A 23,036-nucleotide genomic window follows, 5' to 3' on the forward strand; every position below is an offset into this window, starting at 1 on the left:
AGTTAAACTTGCTATCACTTACCCACTGCTCAGCTGAGGCTGTTGGCAGTATTGCAGGTAAGAACTGAGCAAAAGCTGTATTAAGTATGAATCCTTTTTCCAGTTGCGTGTCCAGCAGCCAGATATTTTCCTACTGCACAAACCTAATGACGAACCTGCCTTTAAGGAATTCACTGGGAACAGGGCACTTGACTGGCTTGAAACGTACTCCTTAGATCTATAGCTTTACCTCTTTCCCTTCACCCAAGACTATTTTTTGCTTGCTACATTAAAACAGCTAGAGACTAAGGCAGCTACAGTGAAGGGGCCTTATAGAAAGACCATAAAGATATGCAACATCTGAATTGTAATGACATTGCTCTTTACTCTGCCAATTTCAGCCATATGAAAGACTTTGGAAAGATTTCTATGCAGAGTACTACATACACCATGGCAAAATGCTTTTGTTCAGTTCTGTTTACAGGACTAGTTTAAAAAAAAAAAATACAAACCTTGAACTGTTACCTGTAATATGCACTCAACCTGCAAAATAAAAAAAATCATGATAAATTTATTGCACTCACCTTTTCTCCAAGTGGCAGTGAATAATCCATGTCCACCTTACAAATGCTTAGCATCAGTTCTGACTTTCAAGGTTCACTCATTGTGAGAGCATCATTGTCCACAGTGCCATTCAGGAATTACTTTAAACACAGCCATTTTCATCCACTGTGCCACAGCACATCAGTGTGCCACAGGAGGTTGTGGGAGGGTCATTTATTAGTAGGGCCAATGGAGGATGTGAGTACCCTGCCAGCAATATGGTGTGCCTTGACAATTTTAGCAGTAGTGCTGCAAGATGAAAAGTTGAAAATGCTGCTTTAGTAGAAGGCAAATGTACTGTTTTCTCCTTAAACATAGTTAACACTGTAGATGCAACTGGAAGGAAGCCTATGTGGGAGCTGGTTGGTGTTTCTTCTGTGGCTTGCATAGTGGTAAAATTTCATTAACTTTCCATGTGACAAAGGTGATATTAGTTCTAATCTTGCATTGCAGCATGGCTTTGAAAGCGTTCCTAGCTATAGCTTCTTAAATCTTTTAATTAATGTCTAAACTATTTAGTTGAGAAATCACCTTTGTGGCTGAAGAAAAACCATCTCTTATGGGGAAAAAAATCACAAGCAAAAGACCATCCCTCTTACATTCTATGGTTTGTTTGTATTAGCATAACTGCATGAACAGTTTATGTGAAGGCTCTCGTACTTTGAGTTGCAACGGACTTCTGAAGTTAAGCAAGCAAAACCAAACCCCTAGCTTAAATACTTGAAATGACTAGGCTGGCAGAGGTAGCAATAAATGTAATATTTGACAAGCACTACCTAGAATCAACTGTTGCATAATTTTGGTACACTGCAAAATGTGCGTAGAAAGGTTCCTGTATCAATTTTAACTTGGGTGCCAAAACAATACTAGTTTATTGGTGGATAATACTGCCAACATGTAGCAGATTTATAAGTTTATGGATATTTTCTTGAGGTAGGTACCCTCAATGTTAAAGCACAGCTAATACTTGCTAATAGGTGTATGATTGCTGCATTTTCAAGCTAAGGTCATCAGCATATCAGCTGGCTTCAGGACTATTTTGTTTTTAATTGCCTAATATCTAGGGACACTTGCTACTGTGCCAAAACAGCTCCTGAAAGGTACTACTATTGCTATTTCCTGTTGGCTGGCTTTCAGTCACGAAATGATGGGAACTAGTGTCCCTATATTCAATACTGCAGGCCTTAGAACCAAGTGTCTGCCCTCACTTCCTGCTAAACCAGGAAGAGAATGGCATATTAGCTAAAACTGCCTTCCTAGATCTACATGCAATAAATACTTGCTGTGAGTTAAGCCAGAGGGCAGTGCCAGAAACATTTTTATTCTTTGTCTTTTTGCCCTTTGGAAAAATTGTTAAAGGTATTGCTTGGCAATAATTCTAATGAACAAAAATAGATTTGATATTCCTACTGTTGCTGATCAAATAACTTCTCAGAATTTCTTAGTGTGACTCTTCCTGTTTTGTTTTTGCAAGGTTGAAATTGATTTTTGAGATGTGTTTGGAGAGTGTAGGTATGTGCACACAAGTAGGGTTGTCAACAGCATTAAGAACTTGTCATCAAACGTAAATAAACATGTGTTTTACTAGACCCTTAAATGCCGCCTTTAAAAGCTAGAAGACAGAATGGGAACTTGGTTACTCCTAGTCCTATTTCCATACCACACTAAAATCAAAATAGTCCCAACTCATTCCCACCATCACTTGAAGCTGTAAATTACTGATACAGATTATTAGTATCAGACTGATCACTGATATTGCACTGTTGTCCTATGCTTTGCTAACCTGAGGCTGTAGATTGAGCTCTGCATGTTCCATATTTCTACTTGGTCGTAGCTGCATGTGTGCCATAGCCATAGGTCTGACTCTCAGAACTGCTCTAGGGTTTGTTTTTAAACCATGAGCAGACTACCCAAATATCACTAGAACAGAGTTTTGAGTAGATAAGCTAAATGTTACTACTGAAGTATCTCTACAGCCCATCTAAAAGCAGGTTAGTTTGATAGTTGTCAGAAGCTGGAAGTATGTGCTCAGCATGAGCACATAAACTATGAAGCTTTAGGAAAAGGGAATCCTAGCAAAAATTACAAGGACTCTACAGCTGTCAGTTCAAATGGATTAACATTCTTTCTCCCTTCTTCCTCCCACAAATGTTCTTGGCTGCAGTGGTGGTGTGTGAACAAACTAGTATCTTGTGTAGCAACCTTTTCCTAGTATTGCTGTCATTTGTGAGCACTGGTGCAAGAGACCTGTTTACAATCTTTGCATAGCATTTTCTTGGAGACTCTTTCCACACAACATGGACTGCTAAGTAAGCAGGTGCACAAGGATGCATGTGAGCCCAAAGTATGATAGCGATATTTAAATAATGGACTTCAAGTACATGTTTCCTGTATAGATCTTGCCATAACATACCTCCTTTTATCAAAATCAGTTGCCCTACATCTCCATGATAGGGACAAACCATTGGGCAATAGCAGAGGACATTTATATCCTACTAAAGTTTTGTGTTAGAGGTTCTTTCAGTCTTTAGCTAATACAACACTAATCAGGTTACCTTTTTAAAAAGCAAATGGACAAGCAGCTAAATAAACCTGTAGAGTAGTCTCAGGGCTAGCAATAACACTCAGCTGAAAAGATCATAGTTGCATTGAATTTGAATCCATGGTTAAAGTCCAATGTTTCATTCTGTTTTTTCAGAACTTCATCAGGGAAACATCTAGATGAGACACGTTGCTAAAGAGCAAGCCAAAACAACAGTTAAACCAATACCCTTCAAGTGCTTAAAGTTCCATTTTACTGTTGTATTCTTCAAACTCAGCCTAATCACAGTATCCTATCTCTGCTAGAAACTTCTTTCCTATAAAGCTGTTTTTTTTAGAACTAGTCCTTTTTTAACTGCCATTTTAGCACCTGGCCTCCAAACCACTCTTTGCTAGAAGTTTAGCTACCTGCTTCCTATATTTATATCTCACCAGCACAGCCAAGAATATTTTCTCCATATTTGTGGAAATGAACTTAGAAAAAAATGCTGACTGAAGACCACTGGTAGCAGCTACCACCCATCACTAACTAGTATTCAGATGGCATATACTGCTTACAAGGCAAGCACCATACAAGCTTGCTAATTCTTAACAGTAAGAGCAGGATAGTGCTCCTATTCAACTAGAAGGAAGAAGGGCAAAGGTTTGCGAAGTGTTCATGAATAAATTTAAACTCCTTCCCACAAAGCCTGGCATTGGAAGTTGAGGGTTAGTGTTAGTAATGTGTCCGTTCTTTAAAAAGCTGGCTCCTGTTGATGAGAGGCAAAGCTAAGCTAGCAGTTAGAATCTAGTTCTTAACAGTGGCACATGAAGGTATAGATTTCCAGATCCTTTCAGCTAGACATTAACTAAAAGATACCAGAACCAACTTTTGCTGCATCAACACTCTGAATACTCCTACTGTAAATTTTTCTGCTACACTTCAGATACCCAGGTTAAACAAGGTAGGCAGAAATCTGGATAAATCAGAAGTTCATTTTCCTAGGATTAACACTGGCACTGAACTGGAGTTTTACTATTCTGAGCAATGCTCTTCACTGAATGACCACTGACAGCATGAGAACAGAGGATCAAGAAATGTTTATTTTTCAATAAACATGGTTGTTAAATTATAAAGATTCTAGCTATACAGTAGGATGCAAACTTTAGTAGTGTACATTAAACTCCAATATACAGCTCACTTCAGAAGTCCTAGCATCACAAAAATTGCATCTCAGAGTGAACTAAAATGTAAAAACAAAATATTGCAGTTTAAGTTTAAAATTGTCTAGATTACATTCTTGAAGTTTTTGCTAGGCTATTTTGGTCCAACACTGTATGCATCCCTCCATAACAGTTTTGCTATCAAAAAAGTACTTGCAGAAACAAATAGATGTTAGTTTATCATTGGTATTCCTTTCAGAGGACAAACATTAGGTTATGTTTATTATATATGCTGACAATCTAAGCTGGAACACAAATGTGATGCTGTTAGGAAGGAATTTCCTCTGTCTTCAAAGCTTAGTATTCCTTGTTTTGAAGACTACCGAAGTGGTTTCAATACACTGAAAACAATTTGAAAAGGTATCAGGCATTTAAAGAACACATGCATAGACAGTTTTAGTCAACTTTGGAAGACCGCCATCATATCTGGTCCCCAAAAACCTGGGAGTCAAAAAAATTAGCTGCAAATATTTGCCCATCTTCCTGCATGGTACAGCATGTACATGACGATTTAATAAAGTAATTCCAAACCCTACTATATACATACTGACTATCAATATCAAATATGAGTTTGAGATATTCCTAAGACATCAAACTATAAATTCATCAAGATCTTAATATCATTAATTTTCATTTCACTTGAATGTGGTTTGGTTCCAAATGCTCCAGCTGCAAGTTCTCTCTTCTTGTTCTGGATTTTCAACATGTTCTCTTCCACCGAGTTCTTCACAATGAACTAAAGACAATTGTTTTTTTAATAAGGTTGAAACACAGAAAAGTATCAAGCCACATCTCTCCAAAAGCCACTGAAAAAGATTAGCAAATTCACTGAGCTGGATTCAAAGAAACACTCGTGGAAGGTGCCTCCACTCCTGCTCACAGAAGATGCTTTGCCCAAATTCCAGCGGATTTTCATGTGCACCACTGCTATTCCTGCAGGTCTCCTGACCTCCAAATGTGGCTTTCCAGGATGCACAGTTTGCTGCTGTGGGGAAGAGACTGAGTCCCCTTCCACAAGCTTCTGGCCATATTGCTTAGGATCCAAATGTTTATCCCTAAAGTGTAGCAGTGTAACTTTGTTGCATATAAATAGGAATAAAAGGAACTGGCATAGCTGGGGATTGGGGAGCAAATGCCCCTAGGAGCACCACGACCCTTTCCCCCCAACCACCATTTTTCCCCCTCTTTGAAGGCCCATTTTTGAGGCCTTAGAATGCTTTTTAAGAACCAGGGAAGCTTCCCACGGCCCCTAGGGGTCCCAGAAGGCCTTCTGAGGCCTTCAAAATGCCAGAAAATGGCATGGTGAAAACCAGAAGTGATGTTTCTCAGACAGGGAGCAGAATTTTGTGGTCCTGGTCCCAGGCAGCACCATGGACAAGTTCACAACTGATAGAAGGGCAAGACAAATTCTAGAAGCTTACTGGGTAAGTGGGTATATGCACACACGCACACTAGCTACCTTAATTGTGGTAAGAAGGTATTTCTCCTTGCAGCCACCAACATATCTTTCCCTTAAAAGAGTGCTCCAATCCAGCAAGGACCTTAGGTACATGGTCACCGGTTCCTGCATGGATATTCTTAGCTGAATGGGAAACTGCAGCTACACTTTAACATGTCAACAGCCAAGACTGCTTGTACTGAGCCCTTTTTAAAAATCCTACCAATCAGCTGTTCAGGAGGGAAAGCAGGGAGCAGTTTTTTTGTCTCAGCTGATTTGTGAAGTTTCACTGATATTCACACCTCTGGCTGTTCCGTGTACACTCTTTTGTATCTTAACCCAGAACTTTGCAAATAGATAAAGGCGAACAGAGCAGCAACTGGTGTACGTCCCATTCCCAATCCTGTAAATACAACTCCCTGAAGTGCATCTGCAGACCCTTGATCAGAGGTGTATATATACATAAGTATGCTAGATTTTAAAGCAGAATTTAAAGAAGTTCCCCTTGTCTTATAGACTCAAGTGCTTGATGTAAGAGTCAGCTCACCTTGGTGATGACAACATCTCGTTTCTGCCCAAGTCTGTGACATCTGTCAAAGCACTGATCCTCTGCAGCAGGATTCCAAGCCTATTGGGGATATTTGATAAGCTATTGTGAGGTCTTGTCACAAGTTACACATTCAAATTAGAGGCTGCTAAATTATAACCCATAAAGTCATCTGGAAGAAGACTTGAGTAAACATTTGGTAAAATTGTGTTGAGAAGTTTAACAGTTCTTTTGTGTTCATAGTTTAGATTTACAATTCATTTTGTTGTTACAGGTTCATGGCAAAGTGATTCATCAGTGAATAGTTCTTGGTGATTACTATCTCTGCCATCAAGTCTGAAATACTAGGAATAAGCATTGATTGCTGCCAAGAGGAGCATTCCTGATCAGAGTTGAGTTAGGGTATAAAGGTCTTCCAAAGGATTTCACTTCCTGCCTTTAGACAGAAAGGCCAATTCAGAAAGAGACAAAAGGATTACACACCTTTCACACACCGATGTGTTACAACAATAAATGATGCATATTTGTAGTCTTCAATTTTATTACAAACTTCCTCTCATATGTAACCTGGTGAGAGAGGTGTTTTTATCCTGCTGCTATGACCAGTCCCACCTCGACTTGCTAGCTTGCTGATACCCAGCCTCTTAAGAAACTTTCCTGATCCTTCCTACACGTCGCGGATACATTTCATAGCATTAGTGCTGCATGATGAAACACATAAGTTTATACTTACTGGATCCATTAAGAATACTCTGGAAGCTGCTGTTAAATTCAAGCCAACACCTCCAGCTTTTAGAGATAACAGCATTATAGTTGGGGACCCCGCTTCATTACTTTGGAACTGCTTAATCGCTTCCACTCTTTTTTTCTGTGTCATGGAACCATCTAAACGAGTGAAAGCAAACCCAGATTCCCTGAAGCAGGAAAAAAGTCATATGTTGTACAAGAGTCAGTGTATTTAGAGTCCTAGGGAGTGAATTTGATTTAAAATAGAAAAAGTGATTATTCAAGAAAAAAAGAAATTTATAACTATAAAAGATAGCAGATAAGATGGTCAATATTTAAGTTACACAATTTTCCTCTGCCACCAAACTTATTTTTAATAATATTTCAAACAAGCACATATTTTCTTAAAGCATATATTTCTACTTACTTCAGTGGAATCTCTATTAGAGACAGGAACTTTGTGAACTGAGAAACAATTAAACTTTTAACAGCTGGATTTTGCTTCCTTAGCTCTATCAAAGCATGCATCAGAGCATTGATCTGAAACACAAATAATTACTTTCAGTTATACAAATCACAAGACCTCATTGACTTCTTTTAAAGTTAGTTTTATTGACATAAAAGGAGCCCTTACACATTTTCATCATCTTCTGTGCCAAACTAATCATTCTTTTCTCCAGTCTTCTACAATCACATGCCAAAACTGCTAGCCCTCCAGCAGATGAAAGCAAATCAGCCAATCAGAAACTAATACCAAGTATGCAATATTTGAAAACAAAAGTGGTTTCCTGTATAGTTATTCCTTTGGAGAGTTCAAGTCTAAACTCCATGGGCACAAAGGCCATTAACTAATACAGTTTCTGTACAATATATACACTTTTTCAGAAAACAACAACAACTTCATGACACTAATAAGCAGAATAAAATCAAAGTGTAGGAAGATTTTAAATATTCACAAAAAGACAGAAGATATCCAACTTCATCCATCCAGCTTGTCCTCAGTTGGAGAGGATTAGAACTGGTACTTAGAGTCAGTAAAAGGCTTTAAGCTGAAGTTAAAACCAGACAACAGTTCTCTTGGTAAGAAGACTGAGGTAACAAATGGGCGTCAACCTGTTCTTGACAGGGTTACACTGCCCCTGAAGGATCAGATTCATAGCTTGAGAATACTCCTGAGCGTGAGCTTGATTCTGTATATACAAGTGTATATTCTGTATATACAAGTGTTCTAAGATGCTTTTGCCCAGCTTTGGCCAACAGTTGCACCTGTCTCTCAGCTGCACCATGCAACAGTTGCTCACACCTTAGTTACTTCACATGCAAATTACTGCAACACAGGCTATGTGGGGCTGCTCATGAAAACTCTCCAGAAACTTTAAATAGTGCAAAATGTAGCTGCTCAGACATCCATTTATATAACCAAGTGATACTGTTATTGATATAGATGAATTGGCTACCAGTGTGTTTCTGGGTACAATTCAAGATACTGGTTATTACCTTTAAAGCCCAATATGGCTTAGAGCCAAAGTTTCTCAAGGACCACCTCCACCTACGTACATTCATCCATCATGCAACATCTTTAAGACCATCTTGTGAATTCCCACCTGCTTCTGAGGTTTGGCTGACAGAAATTCATGAGAGGAAGTTCTCTATGAAGGACCTATCCTAAGAAATTCACTGCCCTCTGATATGCCACAGATCCTCTTGCTGTTAATCTTTTAGCAGTTGGCTTTTGTTGACCTGCTATAACACAATAGTGAGAGAGTTACGATGTTGGCTCTCTCACTATTTGGGTTATTGAGGGGGCTGCCACTGATTATTACTGAACACTTATGCTTTTAAAATGTTTTTATTGTAAGTTGTCCTGAATGAGTGTGGCAAGTCAGGGCTTGGTAAGGCAGATAGAATGAAAACTACATACAAAATGCAGGGAAAATAAAGCTATGTCTTTCACTACTCCAGCAAGGTTGTGGTCATCAGAATAAGCAGGGAAGGTGAACCAAAAGCTAAAGACTTGAGCCCTAGCGAAAAGGAACAAGGAAGCAAAATCTATATGGGAGCTATGTGAACGGATAAAATCCCCATTAAGGGAGCAAGGAAGAAAGAGGAAGGCAAAACACCACCAGAAAGGGAGAAGGAAGAAGCGGGTGGTAGACAATAACTATATGAAAAGAGATGAGTTAGCCAATTCCCTCTAATCCATATTCTACCTTTAAAGGTTCAGTTTGCAGCCCAAACAAGCAGAGGCAACAGAGTCAGAACAAATGTTTCACATACTGTAAGGTAACAACACAGGATTGTCCAGGCAAACTGAATGGCTGCAAGTACCCCTTATGCCACCTTGAATACAGGTTTACTTGTAATATGTAATTATACAAATTTGGAATTTTTATTTCCATTAATGTTTGCAGAATGTTTACTTAGTAGGTTTCCTTACTAGTTAGAATTTGTTCCAGTACAGAAACCAACAACTTTTACCAGCATGCCCGCTGTAGCTTGAGGTCTCAAATTTTAGGAAACATGATTAAGAATCTGCTACTTCTAATCAAATGACTACAATCTAGCAATGTGTTTTATTTGCAATGAAACATTTTAATGCATTTTTTCAAAACTCATTGGACAGCATTTTTAATATGAGGCATTAAGAAAAACAGAGTGCTCAAATCTGACTCTTACCTTTGAACTAGATACCCATTCTTGGTCGGCCTTTTTTTCACCATCACATTCTTCTAAAGGACATTTTACTAGGTGTTTTAATCCAACCTCTTTTCTGCAAAGAGGACATTTGGCATTGGGCTGAAAAATATAAAAATGTTAAACATTATGTCTTCTGAACACACACCGGTCCTTTGCATGTCATGTTTAAAATTCACATTTCAATCAGTAGCTTTGATTTCTCCACCGCAAACATTATAATATGAGGGAAGGAAAAGAGGTGCACCTTTTCATGATCTACTATGCTAACAAAGGTTGGGCATCCCTTACCCAAAGTGCTGGGGACCAGAAGCGTTTCAGATAATGAATTTTTCCATATTTTGGAATACTTGCATATACCCAGTGAAATATCTTGGGGATAGCGCCCAAGCCTAAACACAAAATTCATTTACTTTCATACACACCTTATACATGTAGCCTGAAGGTAATTTTATACAATATTTTAGTTTGCACATTTTGTGCAACCCATCACAAGAGGTCAGGCGTGGAATATTTCACTTGTGGGGTCATGTTGGTGTTCAAAAAAAGTTAGTTTTCAGAATACTTTGGATTTCAAAATTCCAAAAAAGGGATGTCCAACCCCTACTGCAAATTGGGTTGCCCTAAAGGTAACAGTTCTACTATGCAAGTTCACATTTTAAAAGTTCCAACGTTACTGCCATGCAGTCATAAGTCAAGATTTGCACATTAGTACAGCTGAATTTACACAATGTTACTCTGCTCAACTACCTTGCAAAGACCAACTGACGTACACTTTCTACTGCTTTTTCCTTCTAGCCAAAAGAGGACCTTGATGAACTGTAATTCCCTGTCCAGGCACAAAGCAACGTTTGCACATTTTCACACTGTAGCTCATGCTGTAATAGTTACAGTGGTACCCTAACATTCCTTAACAATGGCTCAAGTGGATGAGTGTTTTTGCCCACTCTTAACATGTGGCAGTTTGCTACAGCCTTGTAATATGGTGCCCGCATACAACCTCCTCAAGATCAGACCTTTTGTGTTTGTTTCTACTAGTCAAGTTCCTTTCTGCAGTGCACAGGCTGCAGCATGCTATACTTAGAAACGTGGTTATGAGTGGCTGGATAACAACTGGGGTGAAAAAAGTGAGCAGCCCAAAAATTGCAGTCTTCACCAATTCTAAACCCAACAAAGCAGAACAGCAGTCCCATTCAGCAAAACTAACAGTCTGCTGTTATTGTCAAGTGTTTCAGCTCTTCACTGACTTGTCATCAGCAGGGCTCTTTATTCCTGAATGAAGTACACTTATAACATGAGAACACAAACTGATTAGCACCAATCTAAGGAAAGAAATGTGTGCGCATCCTCTCTGAGAAAGCATATTCCCAGGGAATTATGGGAAGTTTTCCATGCAGAGGACTGGTGTTTCTTTTTTCTGTGTATTTCTTTTTTCTAGACATTTTGGCTCACTGGCGACATTTTAACTGTACTGTTCTGGGCTGGATACATATGAAAGAAGCAGTAATTACGCCACAAGTTAAAACTTTCTTCCAACTTTCAATTTAACTGATGGGCTTAACAAAAGCACATGCGGTTATGTAACAGCAAAACAGAAGCTTTTTCTTTTTATTGAATAAGGAATCTTCACTGTTTAAACTCAAAATCAACTGTCAGGTTTTTTTTAAAGGTAAATGGAACTATAAATTTAGTAGATACCACCACCTAAATTCACATTAACCCATTTTTGCCCTGCCCACAGGTGTACGTTTTTTTTTAACTCTGTTGCATATATGTAACATTAGGAGGAAATGGCTTAAGGATACTGCAGAACATCAACAAAAATAAATTTAAACTAATATAAGGGCACAATGTTCAACAAAATCTCACTGTGGCACTGTATATGCCACACAATACAAAGAAATATCAGTAACTAAAGTATTACATATAATTTCATGTGAAAATGAAAAAGCACTAGATGAAATTCAAGTTCGCAACACCTAAAATCCAAAGGTGCTATTAAAGTGCCATTAAATATTAATCTGGTTTATCGGAACAACAGCCTATTACTTTTCAGTCATCCAGGTCTAATGCACACACTTTCAAATAATTCATCACAGTCAGCTGAAGGTAATAACTAACCTTCTCCCTTTGGATGACTTCACAGATACACGGCCTGCAGAACACATGAGCACAGTGTGTAATCACCGGAAAGTTCAGTGAATCTAGGCAAATAGCACATTCTTCATCTGTTCCTGAACTTAGAACTAACTTCATCTTCTCAATTAACTTCTTACGCAGTTCTTCAGGAGTACCTTTTTCTGCATGTACACATTCACAAAAATATTCAAGAGAAATGTTACAGGGCTAGGCCATTAGCTGAGTATAACATCCAAGGTCCACAATGCACAATAAGTGACGTGCCTTTGTTAAGAAAAACAATTAATCTGCCATTTATAAATATCCACCTTACTTATCAGACACCATCATTTAAGATACAACTGAATGCAGTGATACTTTACAAAACATAAATCATCTGGGGATTTTCTTTACCTTAGACAGCAAAACTATCACTAAACACCGTTTTCTAAAAGAGCTGTTCTGAAACACTGTATTTAAACATTTCATATGCTGAAGTTGTCTTAAACTGAACCAAAATTGAATGTTTAATTGCAAAACATTATTAATATTAGAGACTAATATTAATGAATATTAATATTAATTAATTACATCAGGCCAAAGCTAAAATTATCAAAAAAAATAATTTACTATAGAAGCACAAACGCCTTCTAGTGACCAGGCACTGCATGGCCCCACCGATCACAGAGGATACCTGTAGCTTAAATCCAGTTGTAGTTGGATCTTTTTTGTACTTTAGACCAAGCAACTTTTGCCTTTGCGTGACTGATATGAAGAACCTCTCTGCTCTTTCCAGCAACTCAAGACAGAATAGGAAAAATGATGCACAGAACCCAGGTTCCAAGGGAAGACCTATGCGCGGTAACCATTTTTCACCTATACAGTTAAACTACCCTGTGATACGCCTGCAATTGAGCATGCAAGAGATCTCTTGGAAAATCCATAATTTGTAGCTGCAAAACTATAGGTTTCATTTTATTTTTTTAAAAACCTTTTATCCAATTTTTCTATAAAAAACCAAAAGCAGCTTACAAAACTGGAGTCATCAAAATAACATTTTTCATGCCAAACTACAGTACTGTAGTACCTAAGTGAGCCTTGTGCATGTGTGCTCTATTCTCCTCATAAGTACTCCAATTATATTAGTTACTTCTTGTTTACTGCCACATAGCATTGTCTAGCATTACATCTCAACTGGTGCACTACCGTTTGTGCTTTCCCATCAAACCAGGACTGCAAACCAACACCTGAGATGAATGGCATGCAACACTTTTAACATGGCACGAGATATTAACCTTCAACACAGCTGGAGGAGGATGCAACAGTGCAGAGACCTGGATGACAACACAACTGTCTCAATCTCAGCAAGGCACCAAGAACATCTGCATAATGGGTCATGACAGTTCCCTCATTAAAATACCTAAGGAACAATATAGACATTAGAAGAATGAATGTGAATTGCATGCATGTGTCCATTTCCTCCACCATTTCATTTCATTCTCTGTAGTAAATTAAAACTTTAAAAACATTACTGCTGAAGCTGCAAACAGCTGCAAGTACATGAACGCATACACACAAAGTTCAACTACCAGTTGCATTCTGCTTTAACAGACACTGGGAAAACATAAGTAAATCATGGTACAATAAATTCACTAACTTTTTTTACTTGTACACACAGTAAGAGGCAGTGACAGCAAACTCCACATACACCAAATACAAATTTAAGACTGAAATGGAGTTGTAGCCAATTTTACTTTGAGAGGTTCATTCTTGCTTGGTGGAAGTCAATTTGAATTTTGCAGTACACTCTCAGACACCACATGATCACAGGACCAGGAGCATGAAGAGCAATCTGTATCCGATTACTACTAGAACAAAATGCTCTAAATTTAGTTTATAATGCAAATTACTATCATGTTAGCTACATCCATACAAATAATTACATTACCAGAAATCACCTGCCTAAAACATTATAGACATTTCAAGAATACTGCCTAAAAGGGCAGCTTTCTTTGTATACAATTACAACTGACAAAGTAGTAATTGCTTTCCTCGTTGTCTTACCTTCCTCGTTAACATGAACAGTCTTATTTTCTCACTCTTAGAAAATAAATACCATCAGTGTTTCAATTTATCATTTCAGCTAGACACTGCTAACATGTCAGCTATCAAAGTTAAAAATTGTTCAATTTTTATAGTTCCTCATATTAAAAATATTATAGCTTTATACCTTAAATTCTGCATTCCACTGAGCTTTTTGTAACAGAGTATGATCAGCTAAAGATGTTTTCATAAGTCAGGCCATAACAACTGAATGCAACCTAATGGAATTTTTTTTTAACAGTTGGCACTATTTACCTGCTAATAGTAGCTACGCTCTCATTTTTCACAGAATTGTAGATTTGGCTCTCTTCACTGGTAAGCGTAATATGCTGAATAAATACTTTGCGTTCTGGGAGCTTCAAAACCGGCTTTCCTTTAACTTTGCTTGTTTTTGTTCTTCGAAGTGTAATGCTCTTAATCAGAGTCTGTAGACGCCTAGCAAGACAAAGGAAGCACCCATGAGACAGACAATGTTAATACTCAATAGGTTTTGCTTCTGAGTGCATTGCTACGTACTGTACATAAACAGATTTTCTGCTTTTACTTTACATTAAGAGCCCACCACTAAGAAGATTTTAAAGTCTGAATTCTTCTCAGACAATACAGATTATATATAAACCTACTCACCGGTTTGAATAGATCACAATTATCTAGACCAATGGTTCTCACACATTTAGCCCCGGGACCCAATTTTTATCTGTCAGAATCTGTCAGGACCCACCGGAAGTGATGTCATGACCAGAAGTAACATCATCAAGCAGGAAAATTTTAACAATCCTAGGGTGTAATCCTTCTCACACTTACCCAGGAGTAAGTCCCATTTACTATCATTGTTAAAATATATATAGTAGCTTATTAAAAGTACAAGTCTGTAACATTTCCCCAAATGGTAGCATCAAGTCTAACATATTAGAAATAAAATATTGAAAAGAATGGGGACCTACCTGAAATTGGCTTGCGACCTACCTAGCGGGTCCCAACCCACAGTTTGAGAAACACTGATCTAGACTGTATTAGAAACATTTTATACCTAAGCCCTCCTTGATCTCCCATAGTGACAGGGCGCTGAATTGTTCTGTGCCACCACTCTCTATCCGTAAACGGCTTCAGTTTCAAAAAGGAAAGAAGAGACCACAGATCCTTTAAGGAATTCTGAATAGGCGTGCCTGGAGGAAGGGACACAAAAAAGCATGCAACACATTACATCACGCACAATTCACTACAAAATAAACGTTTGAGATGAGACTTACTGCCTGTGAGAACGGGTCCTGGAGAAGGAGGGAGGCAGATAACATAAGACAACCAACAGTCAGGAAGGTTTTGTTTATAACTGGTCACATCCAATATCATAACTCAGAAGTTAAGACACAAATTACAATGTTTTGCCTATGACATAATTACCTGTCAAAATCCATCTTCTCTGTGCATTCAGGTCTAATACAGCTTTAGTTTGCTGAGCATTTGGATTTCGTATTGTATGCCCTTCATCCAACACTACTCTCAACCACTTTAATTTGTGCAAAGGACTGCTACCTTTAGCCTGGAAAAAAATAAGACAAACTGATCTGTTAGATTACCGTATATACTCATGTAAGTCGGAAAATGTAAGCCTAAATATCAGCCTAAAAATCAACCTTTAAAAGTTTGCACAAAATATTAACATGTTAAGATTTGTTTCCTACTATAGATGCATTTGTGCAACATTAAAAACGTTGCATTTTTGCAACATATTCAGGGAGCCTCCAAAACGCATAACTAGAGTTATGTTAGAATTTCAAACACTGAAATCATAAGGTACATTTTCATTCATTAACGTTATTAATTTTAGTCTTCATTTAACACACAGACACTATTACAAACTGACACTTAACACCCACAGTGGTGGTACTACGAGGGTTAAGTACTAATTTATAATAGTGTCTTGTGTGTCTTATGATTTCACTTTTTACTACTCTTCAGTAAATTCAACTGTAGAGTTCTTAGGTTACAATTATTGGTAAGTCATTTGATGTATGAGAATGACCACCAGCTTTTCCAGGATCCAGCTGCAGGGAAAAAGACTATGGGCACAATTCTAACCAGGTCTACTCAGAAATAAGTCCTATTCTGTTCAATAGGGCTTACTCTCAGGAAAGTGTGGTTAGGATTGCAGCCTAATTCAAAGAATTTCAGAAATCCTTATGTTTTACACTCGTCTTATCTATGGATCAAAGCAAATTCCATGATTTTGGGCTCAAAACTTGCCCTCAACTTAAAAGCGAGATCAACTTATACGCAAGTATATATAGTATATGTTCTGTTTCTGGTTTTTATTTTTTTTTTAAGTTAGCATATAAAGTCTCAGACCTCATGATGCGTTTGTGTGTTTGCTTTTAAGAAGCCATCACCAGCAGAAAGCATTTTGTTCTCTCTCCCAGAAAAATGTCTGTGAATGTTATAGAACAGAGCAATAGTTCCCACAGCATACATCACAACATCCTGGAACATTGCCAGGGTGTTGCGGGCAGCTCGCTACCTAGCAGGGAAACCATAGTGAGAGCCTCCAAACAGCAGCAGGTGGCTCAGCGCAGCAGGTAGAGCTGTAGTGCATGAAAACATGTGCAAGGAGAAGCCCACCCGCCTACCCTGACCCTGTTACTGCTATTTTGAGGCTTGCGACACCCTCTGAACCCAGAAGTGGAGTTGACATCACGTGTCATGTCATCAGCACTTCCTTCTGGGTTCTGGATAAGTTTGGGAACCACTGGAAAGAAGCTGGCTGCATCAAATGTGTTTGACAGTCTGGATGTCAGACCACTCAGGTTCCTTTCCCCCCCACTACTAGTTCCTACTGCGAAAATCCAGTTATCTGAACATACAGAGAACAATAAACGAACTAGATATACATACAATGGGCTACCAAAAGCTTTTCTGATGGCCTGAATACAACACTCTTCACTTTTAGCACACATGCAAAAGCAAGGGTATAGACATTTAGTAATTTTACAAGACAGTCTGTGGTCCATTAGTACAACTGTGCTGCACTTCAAATAAACAGAAATTGACTCTAGTTTGGCTGGGGAGAATGAAGTAAAATTGAAAGTCCTTATCTTTACAAATGCTTACATTTTAGGACTGGAACCCATGCTCATCACACCCTAAGCTGAAAACAGCAGTTGCTTTCTAAGACTGTTGCCAAAGACTACTAGAGAAAAACCGAGCATACTGACTTAGTTCCAGAGATGTGTTTGAACATGCCCAGTGGAATTTTTGACTTTTCCTTTGAGTAACAGCTCCTCTTGCTGTAACATTTGAGAAGAGTTTGAAAAGCAGTTTAGATACAGCACTGGGATCTGTCACTAGGGAAGTCAAAAATTTCACTGCGCATGCACATCTTTGGATCCAAGCCATCACAATAACCAATGCTATACACCTACTTATATGAAACCTTATACCAGCTGCCCAGCAGAATTCATTTTATAACTGCTAGCTGACCACAATCATCAAGATCAGCTCTTGTTCCAAACATCCCAAAAAAGTTCTTAAAAGCAGAGCACTTTCACAAAGAATGGGAAGTGATTATCAGCATTAGCACATTCAGCTACAAGAAACCAAATACTGCAGGTCAGCTGGAAATCCTTAAAAGCAAGCTTTGAGAGTTTCTAGGGTAAAGGATGTCATGTGTTTGACTATCCCTTCTGCAACAGCTGACTTGGAACAACATCTGAGTGATTTCCAAGCCCTCCATTACAGTCACTTAAATACTTAATGTCAAGAGTATCAAGACTCCAAAGCCACTACCATGACATAATATAGTATTGTCCATATAGTTATTAAAAAATATAGTGTAGACTGAACATCTAATGAACCACTGAACTATAAATATTAAAATTATATCAGCATAAAAGCATAGAAGCCATTAGCAGCTGAAACAAATGGGTTGGGCAATGCTGAGGACTGTTGCCATTTCATCACCCCAACCCCTTCTGGTGCTCGAAGTCATCAAATGAAGAGATCCCATGACACAATTAGATCTGCAGAGTGATGGGAAAACCCTATCCCTATAACAACTTGTTTCTAGTTCATCCCAGCAGTCAAACACCCATCTATAGTCATGTCCCAAGAGTAATACCCATCTGTTTTCTCCTGCCAGGTTTTTCTACGTAATCATTTCCATCAGGGAAGGAGAGGACATGTCTGAAAGAGTCTTCAAGTAACATTGAAGACTTGATTCATATTGATAGTTACTTGCTGTGAGCTGCCTGGAAGACTACTCAAGTGGAAAAATGGATTACAAACATTGTTAATAAATACATAGAAAAGGAGGGCAATGGAGCACTTGGCACCCACCTGAAGGAAAAAAGGTTAACACTAGATTTAATAAACATGTTTTCTTATAAAAGGAAAGATGCTGCAACTGCTCACTATACTTACTCCATAGTCACTAGCTAAAACAGTGTACGTTGTTAACACAACATCCTGTCTGGAAAGGATTGCTGGATCTTTGTTACGCTCAGAACCATAGTAAACATAAATGTTCAAATGAACACCTGGATTGACATGTTGCTCAAACTGATCCTGAAATTAAAGCAACACAAGAGAGTTACGATCAAGTGGAGTTGTTGGCAACTCAAATACTGTCAAGTGTAGATTTTATTTGAAGCCTTGGTATTCTACAATCCTGGGAAGAAGAACGTAAGATATAGCAAGAGTAGCTACTTGCCAACTCAGTTTTATTTTTGATTTCTGAGGAAAATGAGCAAGGCCAAAGGAGGCCACAAGTAAGACTTTGCTTGTAAACATTTGCTCATTGTTTCACAGAGTAAGTCTTTACCACAAGTGCCCTGGCGTAATGGAACAGTCATCACAATTAGCCCCAACCTTAAATGGTTCTTGGGGATTTTCAGAAAGAACACAAAGCCTGTATCTTATGGAAAATGTTTTTGCCGTCCTAGAATTAAAATGTGCCAGAAATAAATGGGCACACAGAATAGTTATGTTTTATGAACTCATTCGCAATGCTGCTTCCAGCATTCTGAAATCAACTCCTAACATTTAAAAACAGCAGCTAAGAAAGTTTGCACCTTCCAACAGTAGTGACTAGTTAGAAGGGCTTACTTAAATTCTAATATCATTTTATACTAATACAGGTTTCTTAGAATTTTTATTTAAATTCTGCCCTGAGTTATTCCAAGTTAATCTTGTCTTTATTTTGTTTAAATACAGGAATGCACTGGACAGACTGGCAGGCCAGGGTTAAAGGGGCATAAATTCTTTTCAGGTGCCAAATTCCTCTCTCCAGATTCCCACTGCTCAGATGAAAGGTGGTTGCAGCAAATATTTGGAAATGCCACTTCACTGGCCAAAACTACTCCTTCCCTTTTAGTAAATAGTAAAGCCATGCCTGGACTGTGCCTAAGTAGAACAGAATAATTACTCATTAGGACACCAGTCTCTATCACAAAAGTACCATCTTAATTTTTACTATCATTTCATTTTTTTGTCCTGCCTGAAAGTTGAAATTCATTCATTGTATTCATGTCAAATGCTAAAAAACCAGATTCCACATTTCAACAGCATTATACTGAAGTAGTAATGCAAGTGCACTGTTGAAAAACAAACAATAGAAAGGACAACTGTTTAAATCCAAACCCTACCATCCAGTTACTTAGGACAGAAAGTGGACAAATGACCAGCGTTGCTCTAAGGTGCTCTTCAGTTTCACTTTTCTTAGACAGTACAGTAGCACCACCTTGGCAGGAAAGACAAAATAATTAGTAATGTAAAAGCACTACACTACAACCATGCAATCCTTTTTAAAGGTAGTCAACAAGGAGCCACACTTCATAACACATTCTATGAACTCCTCCTAGCTATGTGCAAGTGGTTACACACTTTGCAGTGTTGTTCTTAATAATGGCTACAAAGAATTTAAATACGTCCACAAAGACTTCTTCATCCAAAAGTATCAGGTGTTTTCCTCTCATCTACTGGATGTAGAATTATACTGTTTAGCATCTCTCAGCGCTGCACTGTAAGAAGAAAAAAGTTGACAGTGGCTTTAATAGTTGGGTACCTTTTTTCTTTGCCTTTTTTGAAGAAACAGCTGGTTCCTCAAGAGCAGAGGCAAATGCTTTATCTTCCTGAATATCACTTGCAGCCCCTATCAAGAGAACACTTTTAGAACTATGTATTCCCATTTGTGGGATATTCTGCAGGTAACTAAAATGCAGTTTTTTAAAAAGACCTCGTAAGTTATGTGTATTGGTTACATCACATCTCTTCAATGTCCTTTAAGAATAACTGGTCACTACAATTCATTCTTAGTGTGTAGATATTATTCATCTTAATTTAGGAATATTGTTTCAGCCAGGCTTCATACACGTACGTAGGCAGCACCTCCACAGGTGTGACAGGGAAGCAAAAACGCTGATACCACACCTACAACCCACTGTCCAATATGAAAGTATGTGTGAGTAATTTCCAAGGATCTGTACACCCTGCTCGAAGATCACACAACACACACATACAGTATATGCGGTGACACTACATGCATCATTAAGTGTGATGGGAACAAAACAAGAAAACCCTAGCAGAGGAACCAATTATTGAATAAGCCATAACAAGGCTTTCTATACAGCTATGCAATGCATTTAACTATACTTGCTTAAACTGAGATTGTAATCCTATAATACTGTACTAATCCTACAATACTGTGGATACTTATTGCAAGGCTCACTCGAATACTATTATTCTCTATGATGGAGTAGGGGGAGGTCAAGAACTTTGCCCATAGCATCACCTAAGTATTCAAACATCATACCTTTTCTTCTCTTTCTTGAAGCGGGACATGCCTTTTGAGCTTTGGCTGGGAAAAGAAAAATGTTAAAAACAGTAAGCGAATTAATAAAGATGTTAAATTGTATCATCAAGAAATAAGTAGAGCAAATCTCACTTTTTATTTTTTGCACTGTTGGCTCTTCAGGCTCTGAGTCGCTGCTCACCGAATACTTTGGTTGCTTGCTTGCAGCTCTAAAGGATTTAGAAAGTAAAATTACAAAAAAAAAAATGCATACATAGTATTCCAATTCCTCATACTTCTGATAGGATCACCAGTTTAAATTTGTATAGCCATAAAATGCCCCTTCTCAGTAGTTCCTGGGTAATTCAGACTGCATGTGGGAAGCTTCTCCTCTTTGTAGCAGGCATGGTCACATGATCTGAAGACCACCAAGGGAGGGGCTCTCCTTTGAATGAGCATCTGGAGCCCTTCTCATAACAGGAAAAGGCAGGAAACTCAGAAGAACCTGCAAAACCTATATACAAACTAAGAAAATCCCTAAGACTCATACTGCATATTGCAAATAGCCAAGGCAGTGGAGCCCTCCTAATATCCAAGAGCCATGGGCATACATACTTCGATTCCACCAGGGTGGACAGGGTTAACCATCCTGGAACCACTGAGAAGGGGAATTCACAGGTAAGACCAAATGTTTCCATTCTCCAGTGATTCCAGGGTGATCAGTCTTTGCAAGTGCATGCAAATATCCACCCATATATCCAAGGGTAGGATATATTCCCACTAAGGGTGGGAATTGCTGGTGACTCCTGCATTACCTCCTGTGCATGACTCCTGCATTACCACCTGCCAAAGGCAACATCAGCTGATGCATAATTATCAAATCCATACAGCTTTATAAGAGTGTGCACTGAATTCCAGGTTGCTACTCCATAAATAGATTAGAGGGTAGAGTAGTCCCTGTAGGCCACAGCCATCCCCCTTCAGCAAGTCCCTGTAGGCCATAGCCTCTAATACCTGGCAGGACTACTTTCCCTCAGTCTTTATAAGCACAATAAATGATCCGACAAGAAATGATGAACAATGAAACCTTTATCCCCAACCAAGATTGCTTAAATGAGCGACCATCCTTTTGGATTTTCTAAACTCTTTGGAAATGAAGGTCAGGCAAGTCCTTGCTGTTACTCCATCCTAGTGGAAAATAAGTAATTCTTTAATTTAGAGAGTACTGATCTTTATCCACCATCCACAAGGCAATACCCACCAAGAACACCAACTTACCTATCAATATCCCTACTGGTTAAGTGTCATGGTTTGAAGGTAGGTCAGTGAGTGTCGTCAAGACCAGGAAGCAGTCACAAGTGGCTTGGTGAACAAGGATTCAGGAGGGCTGCTCCCCTGAAGATCCACATGATAATCAAAGCACAGATTCCTCCCTGAAAAGCACCCCAAGATGCCACCTGCCGTTTGAGCATACTGGTGCTCAAGCCCTCCTCCAGGCCCAACTGTCAGATGATCATAAGATGACGGGTGCTTGTCAGATGACAGCCGAAAGGGCATGCCCCCTCTCTTGGCACCATGCCAATGAACGACTTATACAATCAGTTAGTCAAAGGTTCTCTGACCAAGGGTAAATATGATACAACAGTCCTGGAACAATCAAAAGCAGAAAGAGTCCACTGTTCAATCTCCACACAAAGAACATCAGGAAGAGAATGGAGCATCAGCCTTTGTGTGAAGAAATCTCTCAGGTGGGGAAGACGCCATGGTGGTTAAGCAGCCATCTCAATCAAATCCACAAACCATGGACACCTGGGCCAGTGTGGCCAACCTTCTTCCCTCACATTCCAAAAAAAAAAAATCACGAGAATGAAGGGGAGAGGCAAACAGAGTCCATAGATTTGTGTGTGAGGCATTGATGCTGGACAATTGGAGCACCCTGCCCTTGAAGAAGAAACGTTTGAGTTGATTTTTAGGAGATGATGCAAACAGGTCTATCTCCATTGGACCAAAGTGTCCAAGATACCTTCAGAGCCTTTCACCTTGGGGTTCTTCAGAGCATGTGACCCTGCCTACTACCAAGAGGAGGAGCTTCCCATATATAAAACTTAGCAACTCCAAACTACTGAAGAAAAAAAATTATACAAACAAGTTTGCCTGTAACTAAAGAGGGCTAAATAACCTTTTCCACACCATACAAAAAAACACTAAACAAATAGCGCTATTCAAATAAAGATAAACAGCTCTTGATGCTTTAAGATCACAACCAGCCCCACCTTCTGAGCACACTATACAACATTAACGTA

At 38.7% G+C, this 23,036-nt stretch overlaps 1 protein-coding gene across 3 annotated transcripts in view; it reads right to left on the reverse strand.

Moving 5' to 3' along the window:
- Positions 1-4,167: 4,167 nt before the first annotated feature.
- HLTF (helicase like transcription factor) overlaps positions 4,168-23,036 on the reverse strand; it is a 33,471-nt gene continuing 14,602 nt past the window's right edge. For all 3 annotated transcript variants that reach the window (XM_066621166.1, XM_066621167.1, XM_066621168.1), the window contains 15 exons: positions 20,887-20,963; positions 20,755-20,799; positions 20,008-20,094; positions 19,589-19,683; positions 18,366-18,509; positions 15,354-15,492; positions 14,983-15,118; positions 14,208-14,387; positions 13,145-13,269; positions 11,853-12,031; positions 9,714-9,833; positions 7,465-7,577; positions 7,045-7,225; positions 6,312-6,392; positions 4,168-5,062 (listed from right to left, as the gene is read on the reverse strand). In XM_066621166.1, coding sequence (XP_066477263.1) covers positions 4,922-5,062; positions 6,312-6,392; positions 7,045-7,225; positions 7,465-7,577; positions 9,714-9,833; positions 11,853-12,031; positions 13,145-13,269; positions 14,208-14,387; positions 14,983-15,118; positions 15,354-15,492; positions 18,366-18,509; positions 19,589-19,683; positions 20,008-20,094; positions 20,755-20,799; positions 20,887-20,963 — 1,843 coding nt within the window. In that variant the 3' untranslated portion in view covers positions 4,168-4,921. The remainder of the gene's footprint in view (positions 5,063-6,311; positions 6,393-7,044; positions 7,226-7,464; positions 7,578-9,713; positions 9,834-11,852; positions 12,032-13,144; positions 13,270-14,207; positions 14,388-14,982; positions 15,119-15,353; positions 15,493-18,365; positions 18,510-19,588; positions 19,684-20,007; positions 20,095-20,754; positions 20,800-20,886; positions 20,964-23,036) is intronic.

Source organism: Tiliqua scincoides, chromosome 3, assembly GCF_035046505.1.
Source record: "Tiliqua scincoides isolate rTilSci1 chromosome 3, rTilSci1.hap2, whole genome shotgun sequence".
Classification (NCBI taxonomy): Eukaryota; Metazoa; Chordata; class Lepidosauria; order Squamata; family Scincidae; genus Tiliqua; species Tiliqua scincoides.